Here is a 16133-nt window from a genome sequence, read left to right on the forward strand (position 1 = left end):
TTGAGGTCAGCGCTGTTTATCACGGCCTGTTCTCTCCCATTTCGGCTCGTGGAATGCCCAGAGTTCCGAGCTCTCTTGGCCTACATCAATGACGATATCGAGACTTGGCTTCCGGATACGCATGATACCGTCAAGATATGGATTATGTGCCAATATGAAGACCAGAAAGAGAGGGTCAAGCAGCGCATACAGTCGGCAAAGTCAAGAATTCACATCAGCTGCGACCTTTGGACTTCTCCCAACTCTTTGGCCATCTTAGGCGTAGTCGCACACTATGTCACGGAAGACGGCCAGCTGGAACACCATGTTTTGGCGTTGAAAGACATCGACAGTGAGCACGACGGCTCTCATCTCGCTGTGGCCATTTTGAAGGTGGTTGACGAATGGGGCTTTGCATCCAAGCTTGGATATTTCGTAATGGACAACGCCGGCAATAACGACACAATGATGAGATCTCTTTCTCTTGGTGAGTACAACTTCACTCTTTCTCGCATGCCCTAACATTCACACCACAGGCCTCCTACGCCGATATGACATCCAATACGATCCCAAAGTGCACCGACTCCGCTGCCAAGGCCATATTATCAACCTCGCCGCCAAAGCCTTCCTCTTCGTCACCGATAATGAGAAGCTCGAACTCGACGATCCTGGTGTGCATAATGTGACACTAAAACATATTGAAGCGTGGCGGAAGAAGGGGCCTCTTGGCAAGATTCACAACTTCGTCGTTTTCATCCAACGAAGTGTCCAGCGCAGCCAAAAGTCTCTTGCTATTAGCCATAACCGTAAGCTCGCACGGGACAACGATGCAAGATGGAGTTCGTGGTATAACATGCTGCGAGTGGCCCTGAACCTCAGAGATGCGATTGACGGCTATTTCAACAAATGGATGGAATTAGATTGCGCTGGAGACGAGCTCTCTTCAGAGGACTGGATCATCTTGGAGAAAATCAAGTCCTTCTTAGAGAAGCTGAAGATGACGACCAAGGCTCTCGAGTCATCGTTTGCAACACTCGACAACGTCCTCTTGGCTATGGATTTCGTTTTGGCACAATTCGAAGCAGGGAAGGAGGCATATATTGACGATCCGATAATGGCGCCAATGTATAACTCGGGCTGGGCCAAGTTGGACAAGTACTACCGGCTCACTGATGAATCGCCTGCCTACGTTGCCGCTATCGTGCTCCACCCTTCGCATAAATGGCACTACATACAGGAGAACTGGAAAAAGGAGTGGGTTGAGTCGTCAAAGAAGTTGATGGAGACGCTGTGGAACGACTATAAACCCGTGGAATCACCTCTTCCTCTCTGCGAGGTCCCATCGACGACCACGAACGAGTTCTTGAACTGGAGGAACAAGCACCTGCAGCCGTCACTCGTCACGGACGAATATGAACGTTATTGCAAGTCTGAACGGGTTTACGGGTTCACAAGCGCCCTTGCATGGTGGCTAGAGGAGACACAGCAGAAAAACTACCCAAACCTGAGTAAAATGGCGGTGGACATACTGTCAATTCCCGCAATGTCTGCTGAGCCCGAACGACTCTTCTCTGGGGCCAAGATAACCATTACAGATCGTCGAAATCGGCTTGGGAGTGATGTAGTCGAAGCACTGGAGTGCCTGAAGTCATGGTTTGGGATACGAGAGTTTCAAGGTGATGTACTTTAGCTGCCGCAGTAGAATAATGTCAGACAATTGGCTCCACAGGGATCATTGATGGCACCAGTCAATTGATGAGAATTATCTAAGGGGCAAATGTACTATACAAAAGAGAAAGACGTTGCTGTCTTATATAGAAGACGGAAATCCGTGTGGAACGGAAATTCCGAGTGGAATTCCGGAAATAATCCGGTGGGCTATGCCGCGTGTGCGACAGGCTGATATGCGACAAATAACCCAGATCACGTGCAATATAATGGGATGTATTGTCACACTGGCAATATATTGGGTTCTTGGCAATACAATACAATATAGGCCAATGTCATATGGCCTAATACAATATGCACCACTTGGCAATACAATAATATTGCGAGGCTTCCATATTGCCAATATACGTATTGTTTATATTATTCGCAACACTGGTCCTTGGGCGGGTGGCCACTCATTTGCTCACGAGGATGGGGCGTTGCTGCCTGCCACACACCCACCATCTCGCTGCTCGGATAGTATCGCATATCACCACTCGGTTCATGCGACCGGATATGAAACGCGGCCCGTACTTTGGCGTCGTGTATCCGGTTTCACATCCAACTTGTCGCATCAAGGATTCCAGTCCTAACGACATGAGCTTAAATAGCTGTGCCCGAACACACGGCTGTTCAATTTCCTTTGTTCTTCAGATAATTCTCATAAATTGACTGGTGCCATCAATGATCCCTGTGGAGCCAATTGTCTGACATAGAGTCGAGGTTTAACTCCCCCCGCGACCTTGTCTCTGTAGTTGAGCCCCCAATAGCTCCTGAGTTTTGCGGAAAATACTCTCCAGCGAGTGCCTGAAACCCCATGGTGAATCTCCAGGCTCCCCCTTGCGCAGAATCTCGAGCTCTCCCACGTACCACTCGCGCTGACTCGGCACCCCGACTACGCAAGCATAGAGCTGACCGTCGTCGCCCTTGTATGTCACGACCTCCATTTGGTGCATTGGGTATAACACCCGCAGGTTCGCTGGGGGGGTTGAGCTCGGGAACCTAGCCGGGGACAGCAGACGTACCCTCTATCAAGGTCTGCAAGGCTGCAGCCTCACTGTAAATGCTTGTTGTCATGACGACGATGCGTTGATCTCTAGCTTTGAGCTGGAAGGTGAGGGATTGACCTCGTGTTGGCCGGTGGACAACCCGCTCGTTTATCCTTAGCTAGGAACATTGCGGGGTTGTTCAGCACCGTTTGGTTTGTCTAGCCCAGTCCGATGTGGCTGCCCTTACTCAGCAGCGATGTTCGGGCTTGGCCGGCAGCCGACGTGGACGCCTGAACTCTGACTTCGGTCAGTGATTCTCGTCCAAGATGTATGTTTCACTCACTCTTAGGTCATATGGTTGCTTTGGTGGAAATCACGCCACTGATTTGTGAGCGACTCATCGTATCATCCCCTCAATTGTCGAAAGGCTCCCGCCAGGTCACTCCAGGGATGTCTGCCCAATTAAAATGCAAGAATGAAAGGTACATTATTCCCTACCTAAATTAAGCCATGATGGAGGTCCCAACAATATTTTGAGTTACAAATCGCGACATCACACTGCTTACATCCCCGCCTTGATTGATGCCTCCTTTTATTGCTGCTGACCGGCCATACTCATGCTCCCAGCAGCTGTTATCCTCCCTGTTGAAGCTTTGGTCGTCATATGCATTCAGGGCCTCGCCTGGTATTGATTGAGAACTCATAGATAACTTTGAAATGATTTGTATGACGATTTTGGCGAGAATGGTTAATGATGCATCTTCAGGTTCCCCTCATGTACCTGTCATGTGACAGGGGTCATGTGGGGCAAGGTACTTTCGGGAGCCTTTCGACAATTGAGGGGATATGATCGAGCGTCAACTACAATACCCAAGGATATTGTGCTCAACCCGCGGGCGCTATAGGATCGTGGCATCACTATGACCTCACCGGAGGAGTCAAGCACGACACCTGATGCCATCTCCTGAGCGGTCTTAAGCCTCCAAGCAAGTCACGACGAGGGCTGGGAAGTCAGTCCCTTCGTTCTGTTCGCTTCCGTGGCACCTACGGAGCGCCTTGGCATTCGAGATGGGAATTGCTATACGGGCATGACATTTTGGCTACACGGGCATGGCTCTTATACGGGCATGGCTTTTGTAACATTGGATAGGACCCTCTTTGTTAGCACATCCTGGTTCTGCCGACAGCGCTAATTTGTACCTAGAGTTTTCATCCCTTAGGCCCTGATCATGAACAGGGGTCAAAATGAATCATGCTTCAAATTTTCCTGTTAGATGAATGAGGGGACACGCTTTCCTCGATCTGGCACCACTCCCAGCGGGGGATATAAGAATTGACCGTCCCAATTGCATCTCTGCGCACAAGGATCGTCATCGTCATGTATCACGCTAGCCGGGACCTGCCGCGGGCTTCGGGTTGCCCGTGGAGGCAGGAGGTATGACGATCACACCGATTTTCGTGATTCATTTTGAATCAGGCGAGAGGGGGTGATTGGAAGCTATTCACATTCCTATTTATCATCAGAAATGACATCTGAAGACGAGGAAAACGAGGAAATTACTCACCTGATCGATGATGACGGTCTCCTTGACGATGAGGAGCATCTTCGTCAGTTAGCAATAAAAGATGAAGTCATCACTAACCGCCATAGGGTTCTCATCGTACTGCGCTTCCTTAGTGTCATCGGCGATGAGAGACCAACTTGGCGAGGCTGCCGCCGCCGCCGTCCACGCGCAAATACGCATCTTGCAAGAGACTACGCCTCGTGGCTGCTCGGCGGGGACGATGATATGTTCAAGCACCTATTTCGCATGCCACACGCCCTATTTCAGGCCCTCTGTCGGTGGTTGCGGATTAATACTGCTGCTCATGATAGCAGGCGTATGTCTCTCGAGCAGAAGTTGATGATTATGCTGTGGATCTTTGCGTATGGGGAGCCGCAGAGAAATACCGCCTTTCGCTTCTGTGTCAGTCAGGGAACGGTCTCGAATATATTTCATGAACTTATTGAACCTCTCCGGCGACTGCATGTACGCTTCGTTGTGCAGCCAACAAGTCATCTTCTCGATCTATCGACTTTCGTGGAGTTATCCCCGAAAAGGAGGGCATTCAACGGTGCCGTCGGTGCTATAGATGGATGTCATATACCTGCTTTTGTTCCTCGTCGGCAACAAAGGAGATATTGGTCAAGGAAGAATAATATCTCACAAAATATCCTCGCAGCAGTCAACTTCGAGGGATTCTTTGTATACGTGCTCGTGGGCGCTGAGGGATCTATCAACGACTCCTCGCTCATACGTATAGCAAAGACTATTGACCTGCGAATCCCATCAGCACGATTCTATGTTGCTGATGCCGGCTTTGGCTCCAGCAGAGGCATCCTGATTCCATTCCCAGAAACGAGATACCATCTTCAAGACTGGGAAGCAGCTGCTCGACGGCCACAGCGCCCGGAAGAGATATATAACCTTCGTCACGCCCAGCTTCGCGTGATCGTCGAGCAGATCTTTGGCCGGGTCAAGAGGAAGTTCAAAATCGTGAGACACAGTGCTGCAGAATACTCCATCAGAGACCAGCATCGTATTATGCTTGCAGTCACGGGTCTGTGGAATTTCCTCTTAGCAGATGGCATAGAGCCCGGCGAGCGTGATCTTGACCTTCTGATATACCTGAATAACTTCCCTCTCGCCCGGGAAGCGATGGAGGCGGCCAAGAGGCGTGCGGATGACTTCGTGCCGGCGCAGTCCCCGACCGGGCTGCGTAGTGAGATCGCTGACATGACTTGGCGGGAATATAATATTATATTAAGAAGAAGAAGAGAAGAAGAACAGCAGGAGGCCAGAAATCAGCAGCGCCGTGAGAGCGGCCGAGGCGAGGAAGGTGGTGATAGTGAAGAAGGCGGCGAGGGCGGTGGAAGCGATGAGGTTGAGGAAAGTGAACAAAGAGAGGGCCGGCAGCGCGGCTGAAGGCGGTGAGGGGTAATTTGAAGCTGTAAAATCGGGCTTGTGATAGCTTGACTGCAGTTGGTAATGAGGCATTCAAATCGGGGTCAATTTGCTAGGGAAAAGCTACCTCAACAGATGAAATACTACCGAGCTTCGTCTTCCAAGCACAATAACTGCACAGCCTTATTCTGCCGGGCCAAGTTGGCTCTTAACCTAAGCTTCCTTCACCTCCTTCGAACCTAGCCCATTCCATATCACCGCATTCCTCACTTCTTTGAACAATGAGATCGCCCTCACGGCATAAGTCATGCCTTTCGACTCTCCAATAACCTCCAGGCAGTTGGTGACTGCTTTCTCTAGGTCTTCTGACCCGGCTGCCCGTGACGTGACGGATAAGCTCCTCTGAGAATCATCGTGAAGCAGCTCCTTCAACTCCGCCGCTGTGATCGGTCCCTCACTTTTCTGCTTCTTCTTCCTCGTTGCCGCTGAGGAAGGCGTCTGATACTCTGATATAGCGCTGCGCTGTCGCCGCTGTAGCTGCGATGAAGAAGGAGTTAACCCTCCTATAGACGTCGAAGACATCATAGCCGGCGACGATGAGGACTCTTCCCCACGCGGAGTATCAGGAATCAGAGAATCAGGAAGTTGCAAAGAATCAGGAAGCTGACTCTGCGGCAGATCATTCACTTCGTCGTCGCCCTCCTTATCGTCCTCGTCGTCCTCGTCCTCCTCGACTTCCTCATCATCGTCGTTAGTCATCACGATATCCTCGTCATCGCCCTCCGCCGTGCCTCTCGGGTCATGGGCCACCCAGACTGTCTCATCATTCGCTGCAGTGATGAGACGACCTGCTGGCGGGTCGTCTGTGAATATCTCCTCCCACGAGTCCATCGTGATGTACCGACCAATAAGCAGTCCCTCCGTCACAGCTTTATGGCCCTGCTGCGGGAATCTTTGCTCTATCTTCTTCTTATTCTCCCGGCTAAGATCAACGCGTCCAGTCCTCTCATTATATCCCCTTCCCGATAGATCATAAGCTTCACGAAAAGCACGCCAAAAGTCCTTCAGGTTCCGCAGCTTGTTCTTCATCGTCTCATAAGACCAGCTTTGGTTCCTCCACCTTGCTTTAAAGCTAGGGATAAAGCTCACCAATACATCCCTGTACGCTCCTTTCTTATTGATATTCAGGTCGCCGTTCCGCCGGGCTTCCAGCAGTCTCTCAAGGAAGTACAAAGTCTGCTCGTCAGACCACCTCCAACCCCGGCTATTGCGAGGCTCTGACGCGACTAACTGCGTGCTAGGATCGTCAGGGTGCGTGGGCGGCGGCTGTGATGCTTCCTGTGTAGTCGGTGGCAACTGGGACCGCTTCTTGGACTTCCGACGGGCTTTTGAGAGCGGCATCTCTTCGAATTAGGTGTATTTTCTATGGAGGATACAGGGATGACTCTCTTCTTCTCGAAAATCGTGTCCAAAGGCGTTCAAATCGAGCTCCAAAGGCGATGTGTTTACCTTCTCAATATCATAGCCGTGATGACTTCACTATGACCTTCTGACAGGTGGGGAAGGCGGTCAGGGCCATCGCCCATTGAGGAATAGCTATGAATATGACGGGGTTTTGGGTACAAGACGGTGGCTGCGCTAATTTTATGCGATAGGATGTCTCACCTGAAAACCGGGTTCATTTTGACCCCTGTTCATGATCAGGGCCTTAGTGACTGACGCGACGGTCTCCATCAGGTGATTAGCTATCCATTGCTAGTCTCCCAGCCCTTGACGATAAAAACGTTCATTATGTTCCAATCCGAGCCTCCTCATCGCTCAGAGAGCAATTCGAGACGCCGAACCCGAAGGCCTAGCCCGAGCGATCAATCACGTCCTCGAAAACGACAGCGACAGGCTCGACCAGCCAGGTTCAGCCCACCACTACTTACGGATAGACCACAATCAGCTACCAGCACCGCGACAAGTATCGACCAGTACTACGGTATCGGCGACGAAGATGCGCTTAGAAATCTCTTCGCATCTTATCCACAAACCTTTTCAAGCTTTCCACGGCCTCATGGATCGCAGGGGCTCCATGAGCCACCATGGGAGCTCCGTTTCGATCACGAGATATACCTTTCGAATAATTTCCCACCCGGACGAACACGATCGCAGCGAGTTAGAATACCCATACCAGGCCCTAAAACCGATCTACTACTATCCTCCTCTCCACCACAATCTACCCAACGGCCCCCAACTGCAACAAGGGCCGACTTTAAATCCGCCTTGAAGTTAGTACGCGAGGTTATCGGGGAGGAGAAGAGACTGACTATTGAACTTGCCCGGTCGTACGAACGAGTACGCCAATGGCGAGAGAGATAGGGTTGGTCACCACTCAACTCAGATGCCTACGAATCCCCTCCGCCATACTCTCCGCCTCGAGGGCTATCTATCCAATCTCCCCAGGCACCATCACCCCCATAGGCAATCAAATCTTCCCCTTTCCAGCAGTCCTCGTCGCCTACCCCAGACCCTATCCCAAATCCACCAATCCCAGGCGATGCAGCACCATCCGCCGAGGTTCTCTTCAACTGGGTGAATGCCTTCGCAAAGGCTCATGGGTTTGGTATTATTCGACGGAATGCCTACTCATATAAAGGCCGGAAGATCAGATATTCATTCCAATGCGATCGATTCGGAGAACCCAGACCTACTGAAGGCGTAGGGATCCGACAGCGCAAGTCCCGGAAGTATGGTTATAAGTGGATAGTCGTTGCAGAGGCGTTAGAGGAGGATAAGTGGCTTTTACGACAGCACTCAAACCCCAAACACAGCCAGCATAACCACGGGCGTAGCATCGGACCATCTGCCCATCCCTCCCATAGGAGGCTCACTACGCCTATTAGGGCTACCGTTGAATCAACAAGCCGCAGGGTTGGAATCCGAGCTCGCGATGTACGGGCTGTCGTCCAGGAGCAACATCCCGAGTCTGTCTTTACACGAAAGGATATCTACAACGCCAGGTCTCTTATCAACCGCGATAAATTCGATGGATATACACCTACAGCGGCACTCATCAAACTCTTCGACGAGAGGGAGATTCCCTATCTCGTCAAGTGGGCGGACGATAATCCGAATCGTCTTCTTGGCCTTGTCTGGACCTTCCCCTACTGTCTTCAGATGTGGAAGTGGTTCATCAGCTTTGATAACACGTATAACACCAACCGCTTCAAGCTCCCGTTGTTCCAGGCAACAGGGACAGACTTGCCTAGGGATCGGTCTTCAATGCCGCCTTCGGTTTAATCGACAACGAGAGACGGGAATGACGGGAATGGTTCCAGTTCCTTTCCGAAAGCATTCGGCAATTAACAGAACAGCAATCGATCCGACAACCAGACGTTATTATCACCGACTTCGACGATTCGATGAAAGCCGCCCTAAACGATCAGTTCCCCGAGGCACAGCAGCAGCTCTGCATCCACCACATCAATTCCAACGTCCTGCTCAGGTCGAAGCAGAAGTGGGTTAAGGATTGCAGCCACGATAGCAGCAGCAGCAGTCTTGATAGCAGCGACGGGGAGGCACCTGCCCCGCAGACACAGGCAGATCTAAGTCCCAAAGACCGACAGTTCATCCACGCGCCAGCAGCCGAGGTTATCCCTCATAGCTATCGAGGGGTTCTTATGATGTGGAAGCTTGTCCTCTTCGCCGAGACTGAAGAGGCTCACGAGAAGGCATGGGTAAACCTTTGTCGGGAGTTTAATGACCAGCGGGCTATCCTGCGATATCTCCATAGAACCTACATGCCTATTAGGGCTTAGTGGGCACGCTGCTTCATCCGCGAGTATCGCAACTTCGGCATCCGCGTCACCTCTGGCACAGAAGCAAGCAATAACAACGTCAAGAGCTACCTTCTCAATGGCATGAGCCACCTATATCGGCTAGTTGAGGCGATGCAGGATATGATAAGGGACCAAGAGCGGGACTTCACCCATGCCAGTGCAGAGGACGAGGTACTAACTGCCCGCGAGTATCTCAGCTTGAGCTCTGAGTACCTAGGTGAATTGCGAGCATCGATTTCGTCCAAAGGCCTCGGACTGATCACAAAGCAATATCGGCTAGCAAGGAAAGCGATGTCGACAGGGAAGAACCCGTTCCCTGATCCTCTCGGGGATTGTAGTGAGGACTGCTCAGTATCGGTAGAGCTGGGTATCCCCTGTTGCCATAAGATCTACTCGAAGATAGGGTCTGGCACGCCTTTTACTAAGTGGGACGTCCATCCACGGTGGCGGCTGCGAGAGTCAGCCTCTCGAGATCCCTATCGACGGATCCTCGACCCCAAGATCGCCACTGCTCTCCGCGGTAGGCCGAAGAATACTACACAGGCTGTTCCGACGCGACTAGCTATTGGTACAAGCAGCCAGTCCAGTATCCAACCCGCCAGTAAGCCAGCAAGCCAACCAGCTAGCCAGGCGTCAGGGCGCAGGCGAGGTCGACTACCAGGGAGTCGGAACAAGTCGACGCTTGCTAGACTTGCCCTGGAAGAGAGCCAACGGGCCGGTAGCCGGGCCGGTCCCTCATCCCAGCCCCCGACACGCAGTCAGTCAGCTACTCTGGGAAATGGAAGAACTACAGGGATACGTGCCAGCGGACGGAGGACGCAACCAAGCATCCGGAGGCGAAGGAGTCAGTGGGAGATGGTTAAGAGCGACGAGGAGGTTCTTTCTTGTATAACAGTTAGGAAATAGAGGTGTAGATAGCTGCCTTCGAGGGCGTAATAGAGTTGGCCTTGTTCTGTATGGAAAACCAGTCCTTATTTTAACGCCTGTGCAAGACCTGTTCAAGGGGGCTGGCCCGACCTAATTGCTTCTACACTGAAAAGGAGATCTTGTTAGCGAAACTGGTTTCACCGCCTTTACAGAGATGTATCTATCTCCTAAGTGCGTGTTGCCCTCCGAAGATGTTACTTTTCGGCTATTGAACCAATGAGAGGTCTCACTTAGGGCAGTACCTTATTCTCTTCTATCTTTTGGGGAAGAAGAAAGTATCTTACTCATAGGGTCTTAACAGTTCAGTGCTCAATAGTCCCCGAAATCCCGAGCTAACTGTTAAGCTTCTAACACTGGGGCGGGGTACCTTTTCGGAGGGCAACACGCACTTAGGAGATGGGGAAGGACAGTGGTCATGCTTTAACGGAGCTGGCTGTGGATGGCGGCATGTGCAACTCGGATCTTATCATGCAGGTACGTACAAGCTCCCGGGCTCTATGCCAAGGCTCAGAGGCTAACCCAAGCTCAACGAGTCCAGACTCAGGCAGATCTCATTGGCGTCCCTGTCAATCGCCCAGGCATGCGTGAAACGACAGCCCTCGGTGCTGCCATCGCGGCGCGTCTTGCTGTCGGGGTTTGGGAGGATTTCTAGGACCTGAAAGATGTCAATACTCGGGACAGAACCATTTTCAAGCCTCAAATCACGGATGAGGAGGTCACACGCTGATTCAGTGGCTGGGAGAAGGCTGTCGAGATGAGCAGAGGATAGGCTAGCTGAGGTGCTGTGGCTGTTTTTTTGTTGTGTACCGTGTCATTTCCTCAACCGCACGGACGGATGGGTACATCCATGACTCTTCCCCACGCCGAACAACCGTGCATCAACCGTGCGTTTGCATAAAGTCAAGTTACAAGTCGGTGTCCGTTCACTGCAGCTGACAACGCAACCACATCAGGGGCTATGTTGTTGTAGTCAAAACACAGTCAACGTTGCCAACAGCCAGACAAGTTCAACTTAGCCATGAGAGGGAGTCGTCAGGAGTGACGATGCGCATTACTCTTGGGATGGGAGCAGACGAGGAATCGCCGGACTGGCGGCCCCCACAAGTACCACGGGCATTAACTGGTGCCTGAGGTCTGGGGAATTTGCCTCAGTCCACTTTGAGTTTAAAGTTACATTAGCGTCCTTTCACATCGTCTTATTTTGTGGAGCACCGGGAGTCGGGAAGAGCACCTTCTACTGGAAATACCTCAAACCCCTGAGGTACGAACGAATCAATCAGGGTACCCTGTCCCCGCAACCCCCATGATGCCCCGGTCGAAGAGCTAGCCGCGTTTCTGGATTGTGCGAACACAAGGATGCCGTACGCCCTCCTCAATAGATCGATGAATCTAGAATCGAGGCAGGGCCTCCCGAAGTTGGCCCGGTTTTGCATCGCGACATAAGGCCCCGCAGGTCAAAGAAGGATTCCAGGACGTGACATAGGTGCACTTTCAGTTTCGGGGCACAAAGGAAGACTACGAAATCTGGGGACGGTACTGGATATGAGGAGAATCCCCCTCGTATCTGCCAGGATATCCTCAGTATCATCAGTTGCAATACCGGCCGGACACAATGTTGGGGGAGGTTGCAGCCGAGACTAGATTTCGGTATGCCCCTGCATGGTGTTGCCAGGTTCATGGTTCTCCCTTCCTCATGGATGATGAATTGATGAGTCGGGGATCCATACCATTGGCCTCTCGCGCGATTCGTATCACGCGCATCATGCCACGATTTCTGCCACTCCTTCAGCAACCGAGCAAGGGCCAGCGCCACTGACCTCCTGGTGGCTAATCGTCATGGCGCAAGCCGCCGGACTGGCGCACTGTCCCGCAAACTCTGGGTCGGCATATTCCGGGCTTGTCGTCTTGAAGGATGTACAGAGATCGCCGTGGCAACGACGTACATGCCACACAACGTGCACGGCTGAGACATGGCTGAGACCCTGCCGAGTCGGGGACCTGACTTTTCCTGTCACCAACGAACAGTTACAGAAAGAGGTAGCATGAAGTGGCTTGCTGAAGACCCTCTTGCCTCTAGCCTCTTGCCCTGCACTGCACTGTATACAGCAGTCAGTCACACCATCATCCGGGGCCCCCAGGTGGACTTACTCGGAATACTGGGCCGAAGTGGGCTGACTGTGGTCTTGGCAAGAGTACTACTTTGGCGGAGGCACTGAGCCATTCCGCTCTATCTTCAACTCTCTTAACTCTTGGACAACTTCGGCCCTCTCCCATGTTTCGATCCGATGCCTATGTTCCCCGCCACGGATGGAGGCGTGAATTTCCCATCCAACCATGTCGGCCTTCATAGCAGAGATATGGACTTGGTATGCGGTGACATGGGTGATTGTCATCGCCAGGATGTACGTGGAATACTCTCCCCCGACCTTTGAAATGCTTCATCGAGTGGTGCTTATGGTTGTTGCTTCAAGGACATCTCGACGGTTTCTTTTCGGCTCGTTTAAGAAGTTCCAAACCGAAGATTACCTGATGATGTTCGCCATGGTCCGTCAACGATATTCCAACCCAGCCGCCTGTACTAGGCAACCCGATGCGACTATGTCTAACCTGCCCCAGATCACCGACACGGTTTTCATGATTGGCATGAGCGTCATCTCACGAACCAGCAGCAATCTCATCGATCCGAACGACGACACCGAACTCGCCCCGGAGAACATCAAGGAACGAATTATCGGCTCCAAATGGGTCTTGGTTGTGGAGCAGATGCAGATCCTCACCATCTGGACAGTGAAGATCTGCCTCCTGTTCATGTACAATCGACTGACGTCAGTCATCCCGCTGCCACAATCAACTTCGAAGAATTGCTGTACCTAACATAACCCTAGGATGAGTTTGAACCAAAACTTGGCTGTCAAGATAGTCGCGGGCTATGTTGTTGTTGGGTTTGTCGTGATGGAGATTCTCTACCTTGGAGTATGGTGCCGACCGTTCAACCAATATTGGGCTGTGCCCCCCGACAACAGTATGTTGAAGACCAGTTCTCCCACCTGCTTGGTTATTCCATCTGCATCAAACTGCTGACCCGAAACGCCTAGCCCAATGCTCCGCCGCCACGAACCACTTGATCACCAATGCCGTGCTCAACATCTCTTCCGACATCATGATCATACTCATCCCGATGCCTATCTTCCTGCAGTCTCAGTTGCCCGTAAAGAGAAAAGCAGTTCTCTGCGGTGTCTTTGGCCTCGGCGCATTCACGGTAAGTTGGAAACCCGACGCGGCTCTTCTCGGATGCCTTGTATCCCTGTGTATCATTCAAAGCATTACCCGGGGTTCTGGCGCTTACATCTGGCTCGAAATAGATTTTGTCTGCTATTCTCAATAAATTCTACAGCTTCAACGAACCGTTCGGCTCTAATTGGACATTTTGGTACGTCCGCGAATCTTCCACGGCTCTGATCACGGCCAACCTGCCATATATCTGGACACTGCTGCGTCGTCTATTCAACCTCAAGTCTTTTTCCGGTTCTTCTCACAAGCGCTCAACAAATCCCTCGACACGTTTCCAGTCTAACTTCAGTCATGGCCATCGTTCTGCGGTGAGGGCCCACCCACAAGGCACCCTTCATCGGCTGGATAGCGAGGAGCGAGTCAACAACACGTATGCGATGCCATTAAAGATTTACCAGCGCCACGAGGTGGAGATTAATAGTGGGGAAGCCACTCCAAGGGAGCGACGTTCGCCGCTAGGTTGTATTCCCGGTGAGTTGAGCGCTAGTGCGGTGGTGAAGGACCTAAGTCTACCCAGTGGACCCAGTGGATTGCGTGATGAGGAAACAGGATCTGAAAGATCTGCTGTTGGTGTCATCGAGGTCTATCATGGGGTATGAGGGGCCAGCCCGTGGCGGCAAGCACTCGTGTCTCCTTGATAGCCCTGGCTCCGTTACAACTCACCCTAATGACTTGTAATACACCCCAGCCTGCAGATAGTTTAATATATAGCTTCCATAACTTGGACTATGAACCGTCGATAGTGTTAAATGAAGACGATGGGATTTCGGCGCCTATCCCCTCGATTGTGTTAAGGCTCCAGAAGGTATTCCCCTCCACATCACCCCTGTCGCATGATAGGTACATGCGGGGAACCTGACGATGCATCATCAATCATTCCCACTAAAAACATCATACAAATCATTCTGAAGTTATCAATGAGCTCTCAATCAATACCTACCGAGGACCTCAATGCATATGACGACCAAAGCTTCACCAGGGAGGATAACAGCCGCCGGGAGCATGAGTATGATAGCACCTGGCGGCCCGACTTTCCTCCCGCAGAAGACCGAGGGTTCAATTTCCAACCATTCAATATGGAGAGGCGCGAGCTTAAGGTCAACCAGCTGCCCCAAGAGCCGCTACACCTCTTCCAACACTTTGTGCCTCTTTCCCTAGTCGACAGCTGGGTTCACTATACCAACAGCTGGGTCAACAGCTTGCTGGAAAGGGGCGTTATTGATAGCCGAGACCATGAATTGAAAGACCGGTCACGGCTGCAAGGCTGGAAGCCTACATGTGCCGCAGAAGTATATATCTGACTTGGGATCCTAATTTATATAAGAATCCATAAGGAAATTGCGATTTGAAGACCATTGGAAGACTCCTAAGCCGAGGGAGCAACGTCCTGAACAATCTATCATCAAGTTCATGACATATGACCGGTTTCGACTCCTTCATCGTCACCTTCGCCCCTTCGATCATACCAAATTTACTGATGATGAGAGCTTCCCTGAGGTCTTTCAATGCGCACAACCGTGGTCTGAGCACATACAATATGCCACAACGCAGCTCTGTGAGCCGGGCTCTCATCTCGCTGTAGATGAGGGCATGATCCGCTATACAAGGAGGAACTCAGAGGTCACATACGTGCCCAGCAAGCCTACTGATACAGGCTTCAAGGTATGGGTTGTGGCCCAGTTAGGTATATTTTTACGGTGGATTTGGCACCAGCCCGATGCAGAACACGGTCCTGTTGGCGTTGAACGTTCAAAGAGGAAGAAATCGGTATCTCAAAGAGGGAGAGGCGGCCGCCGCGGCCGCGGCCGAGGAGGAAGAAGAGGAAAAGCCAGCCGAGAGAGGGAAGTTAGCGAGGCTGAGAAGGTTGAAGAAGTTATCTACGTTCTCACAGACGACGGGGATAAATTCATCGCGTTGAACGCGACTCAGAGCGTCGTTATTGCCCCTATAAACCTACTGCCGAGTTCGATATATCACGTCTTTATGGATAACCTCTTCTCATCGCTGGACCTCTTTCTCTCTCTTCGTCAGCACGGCCACGGTGCTACAGGCACAGCTCGCCCTAACTGCGGCATCTGCAAGGAGCTCGTCGATGCCAAAAAGAACGATAAATCAGGGAAATCAGGATTCAAATTCAACGAGATCAAAGTCATCCCTACCCCAGATAACCAGGTAGAAAGCCTTGACTCTATTAGCTATAATTTACTTACTAACTTGTCTTTTCTTGCTATAGGTAAACCAAATCGCGTGGAAAGATAATGCCCTCGTGTTATTCTTATCAACCGTATTCAGCGCTGACATCAATTCAAGTATCAAGTAAGTTATATCAAGTCAGTCAAGTAAGTTGACCACCCAATACATTTCAAGTAAGTCAGTCCATGATGCCCCAAACTTGATATACTTGAAATACTAGATTTCATAGGGTTTCCCAGGAAACGGCTCTCGGAGCGCAGAATGAGGCCATTCGCAGC

The 16133-nt window shown here is 51.4% G+C and overlaps 5 protein-coding genes across 5 annotated transcripts; 4 read left to right on the forward strand and 1 right to left on the reverse strand.

Moving 5' to 3' along the window:
• Positions 1-144: 144 nt before the first annotated feature.
• MRS44_013938 (uncharacterized protein) lies at positions 145-1669 on the forward strand (the record flags this gene model as incomplete). Its single annotated transcript, XM_065617376.1, has 2 exons — positions 145-466; positions 516-1669. 2 exons carry the CDS (start codon positions 145-147, stop codon positions 1667-1669), a joined length of 1476 nt encoding a protein of 491 aa, XP_065473448.1.
• Positions 1670-4201: 2532 nt separating this feature from the next.
• MRS44_013939 (uncharacterized protein) lies at positions 4202-5641 on the forward strand (the record flags this gene model as incomplete). Its single annotated transcript, XM_065617377.1, has 1 exon — positions 4202-5641. The coding sequence occupies one exon, from the start codon at positions 4202-4204 to the stop codon at positions 5639-5641; it is 1440 nt and encodes a 479-aa protein (XP_065473449.1).
• A 192-nt stretch (positions 5642-5833) lies between these two features.
• On the reverse strand, positions 5834-7021 carry MRS44_013940 (uncharacterized protein; the record flags this gene model as incomplete). Its single annotated transcript, XM_065617378.1, has 1 exon — positions 5834-7021. One exon carries the CDS (start codon positions 7019-7021, stop codon positions 5834-5836), a length of 1188 nt encoding a protein of 395 aa, XP_065473450.1.
• A 390-nt stretch (positions 7022-7411) lies between these two features.
• MRS44_013941 (uncharacterized protein) lies at positions 7412-11023 on the forward strand (the record flags this gene model as incomplete). Its single annotated transcript, XM_065617379.1, has 7 exons — positions 7412-7960; positions 8087-8899; positions 8944-9342; positions 9424-9964; positions 10023-10288; positions 10765-10845; positions 10910-11023. 7 exons carry the CDS (start codon positions 7412-7414, stop codon positions 11021-11023), a joined length of 2763 nt encoding a protein of 920 aa, XP_065473451.1.
• Positions 11024-12771: 1748 nt separating this feature from the next.
• On the forward strand, positions 12772-16120 carry MRS44_013942 (uncharacterized protein; the record flags this gene model as incomplete). The annotated part of the gene is made up of 8 exons (XM_065617380.1): positions 12772-13196; positions 13257-13393; positions 13467-13630; positions 13734-14255; positions 14574-14951; positions 15025-15324; positions 15376-15834; positions 16085-16120. 8 exons carry the CDS (start codon positions 12772-12774, stop codon positions 16118-16120), a joined length of 2421 nt encoding a protein of 806 aa, XP_065473452.1.
• Positions 16121-16133: the final 13 nt, after the last annotated feature.

The sequence above is a fragment of the Fusarium solani genome (assembly GCF_023522795.1).
Source record: "Fusarium solani strain SB1 chromosome Unknown bctg00000009, whole genome shotgun sequence".
NCBI classification, from domain to species: domain Eukaryota; kingdom Fungi; phylum Ascomycota; class Sordariomycetes; order Hypocreales; family Nectriaceae; genus Fusarium; species Fusarium solani.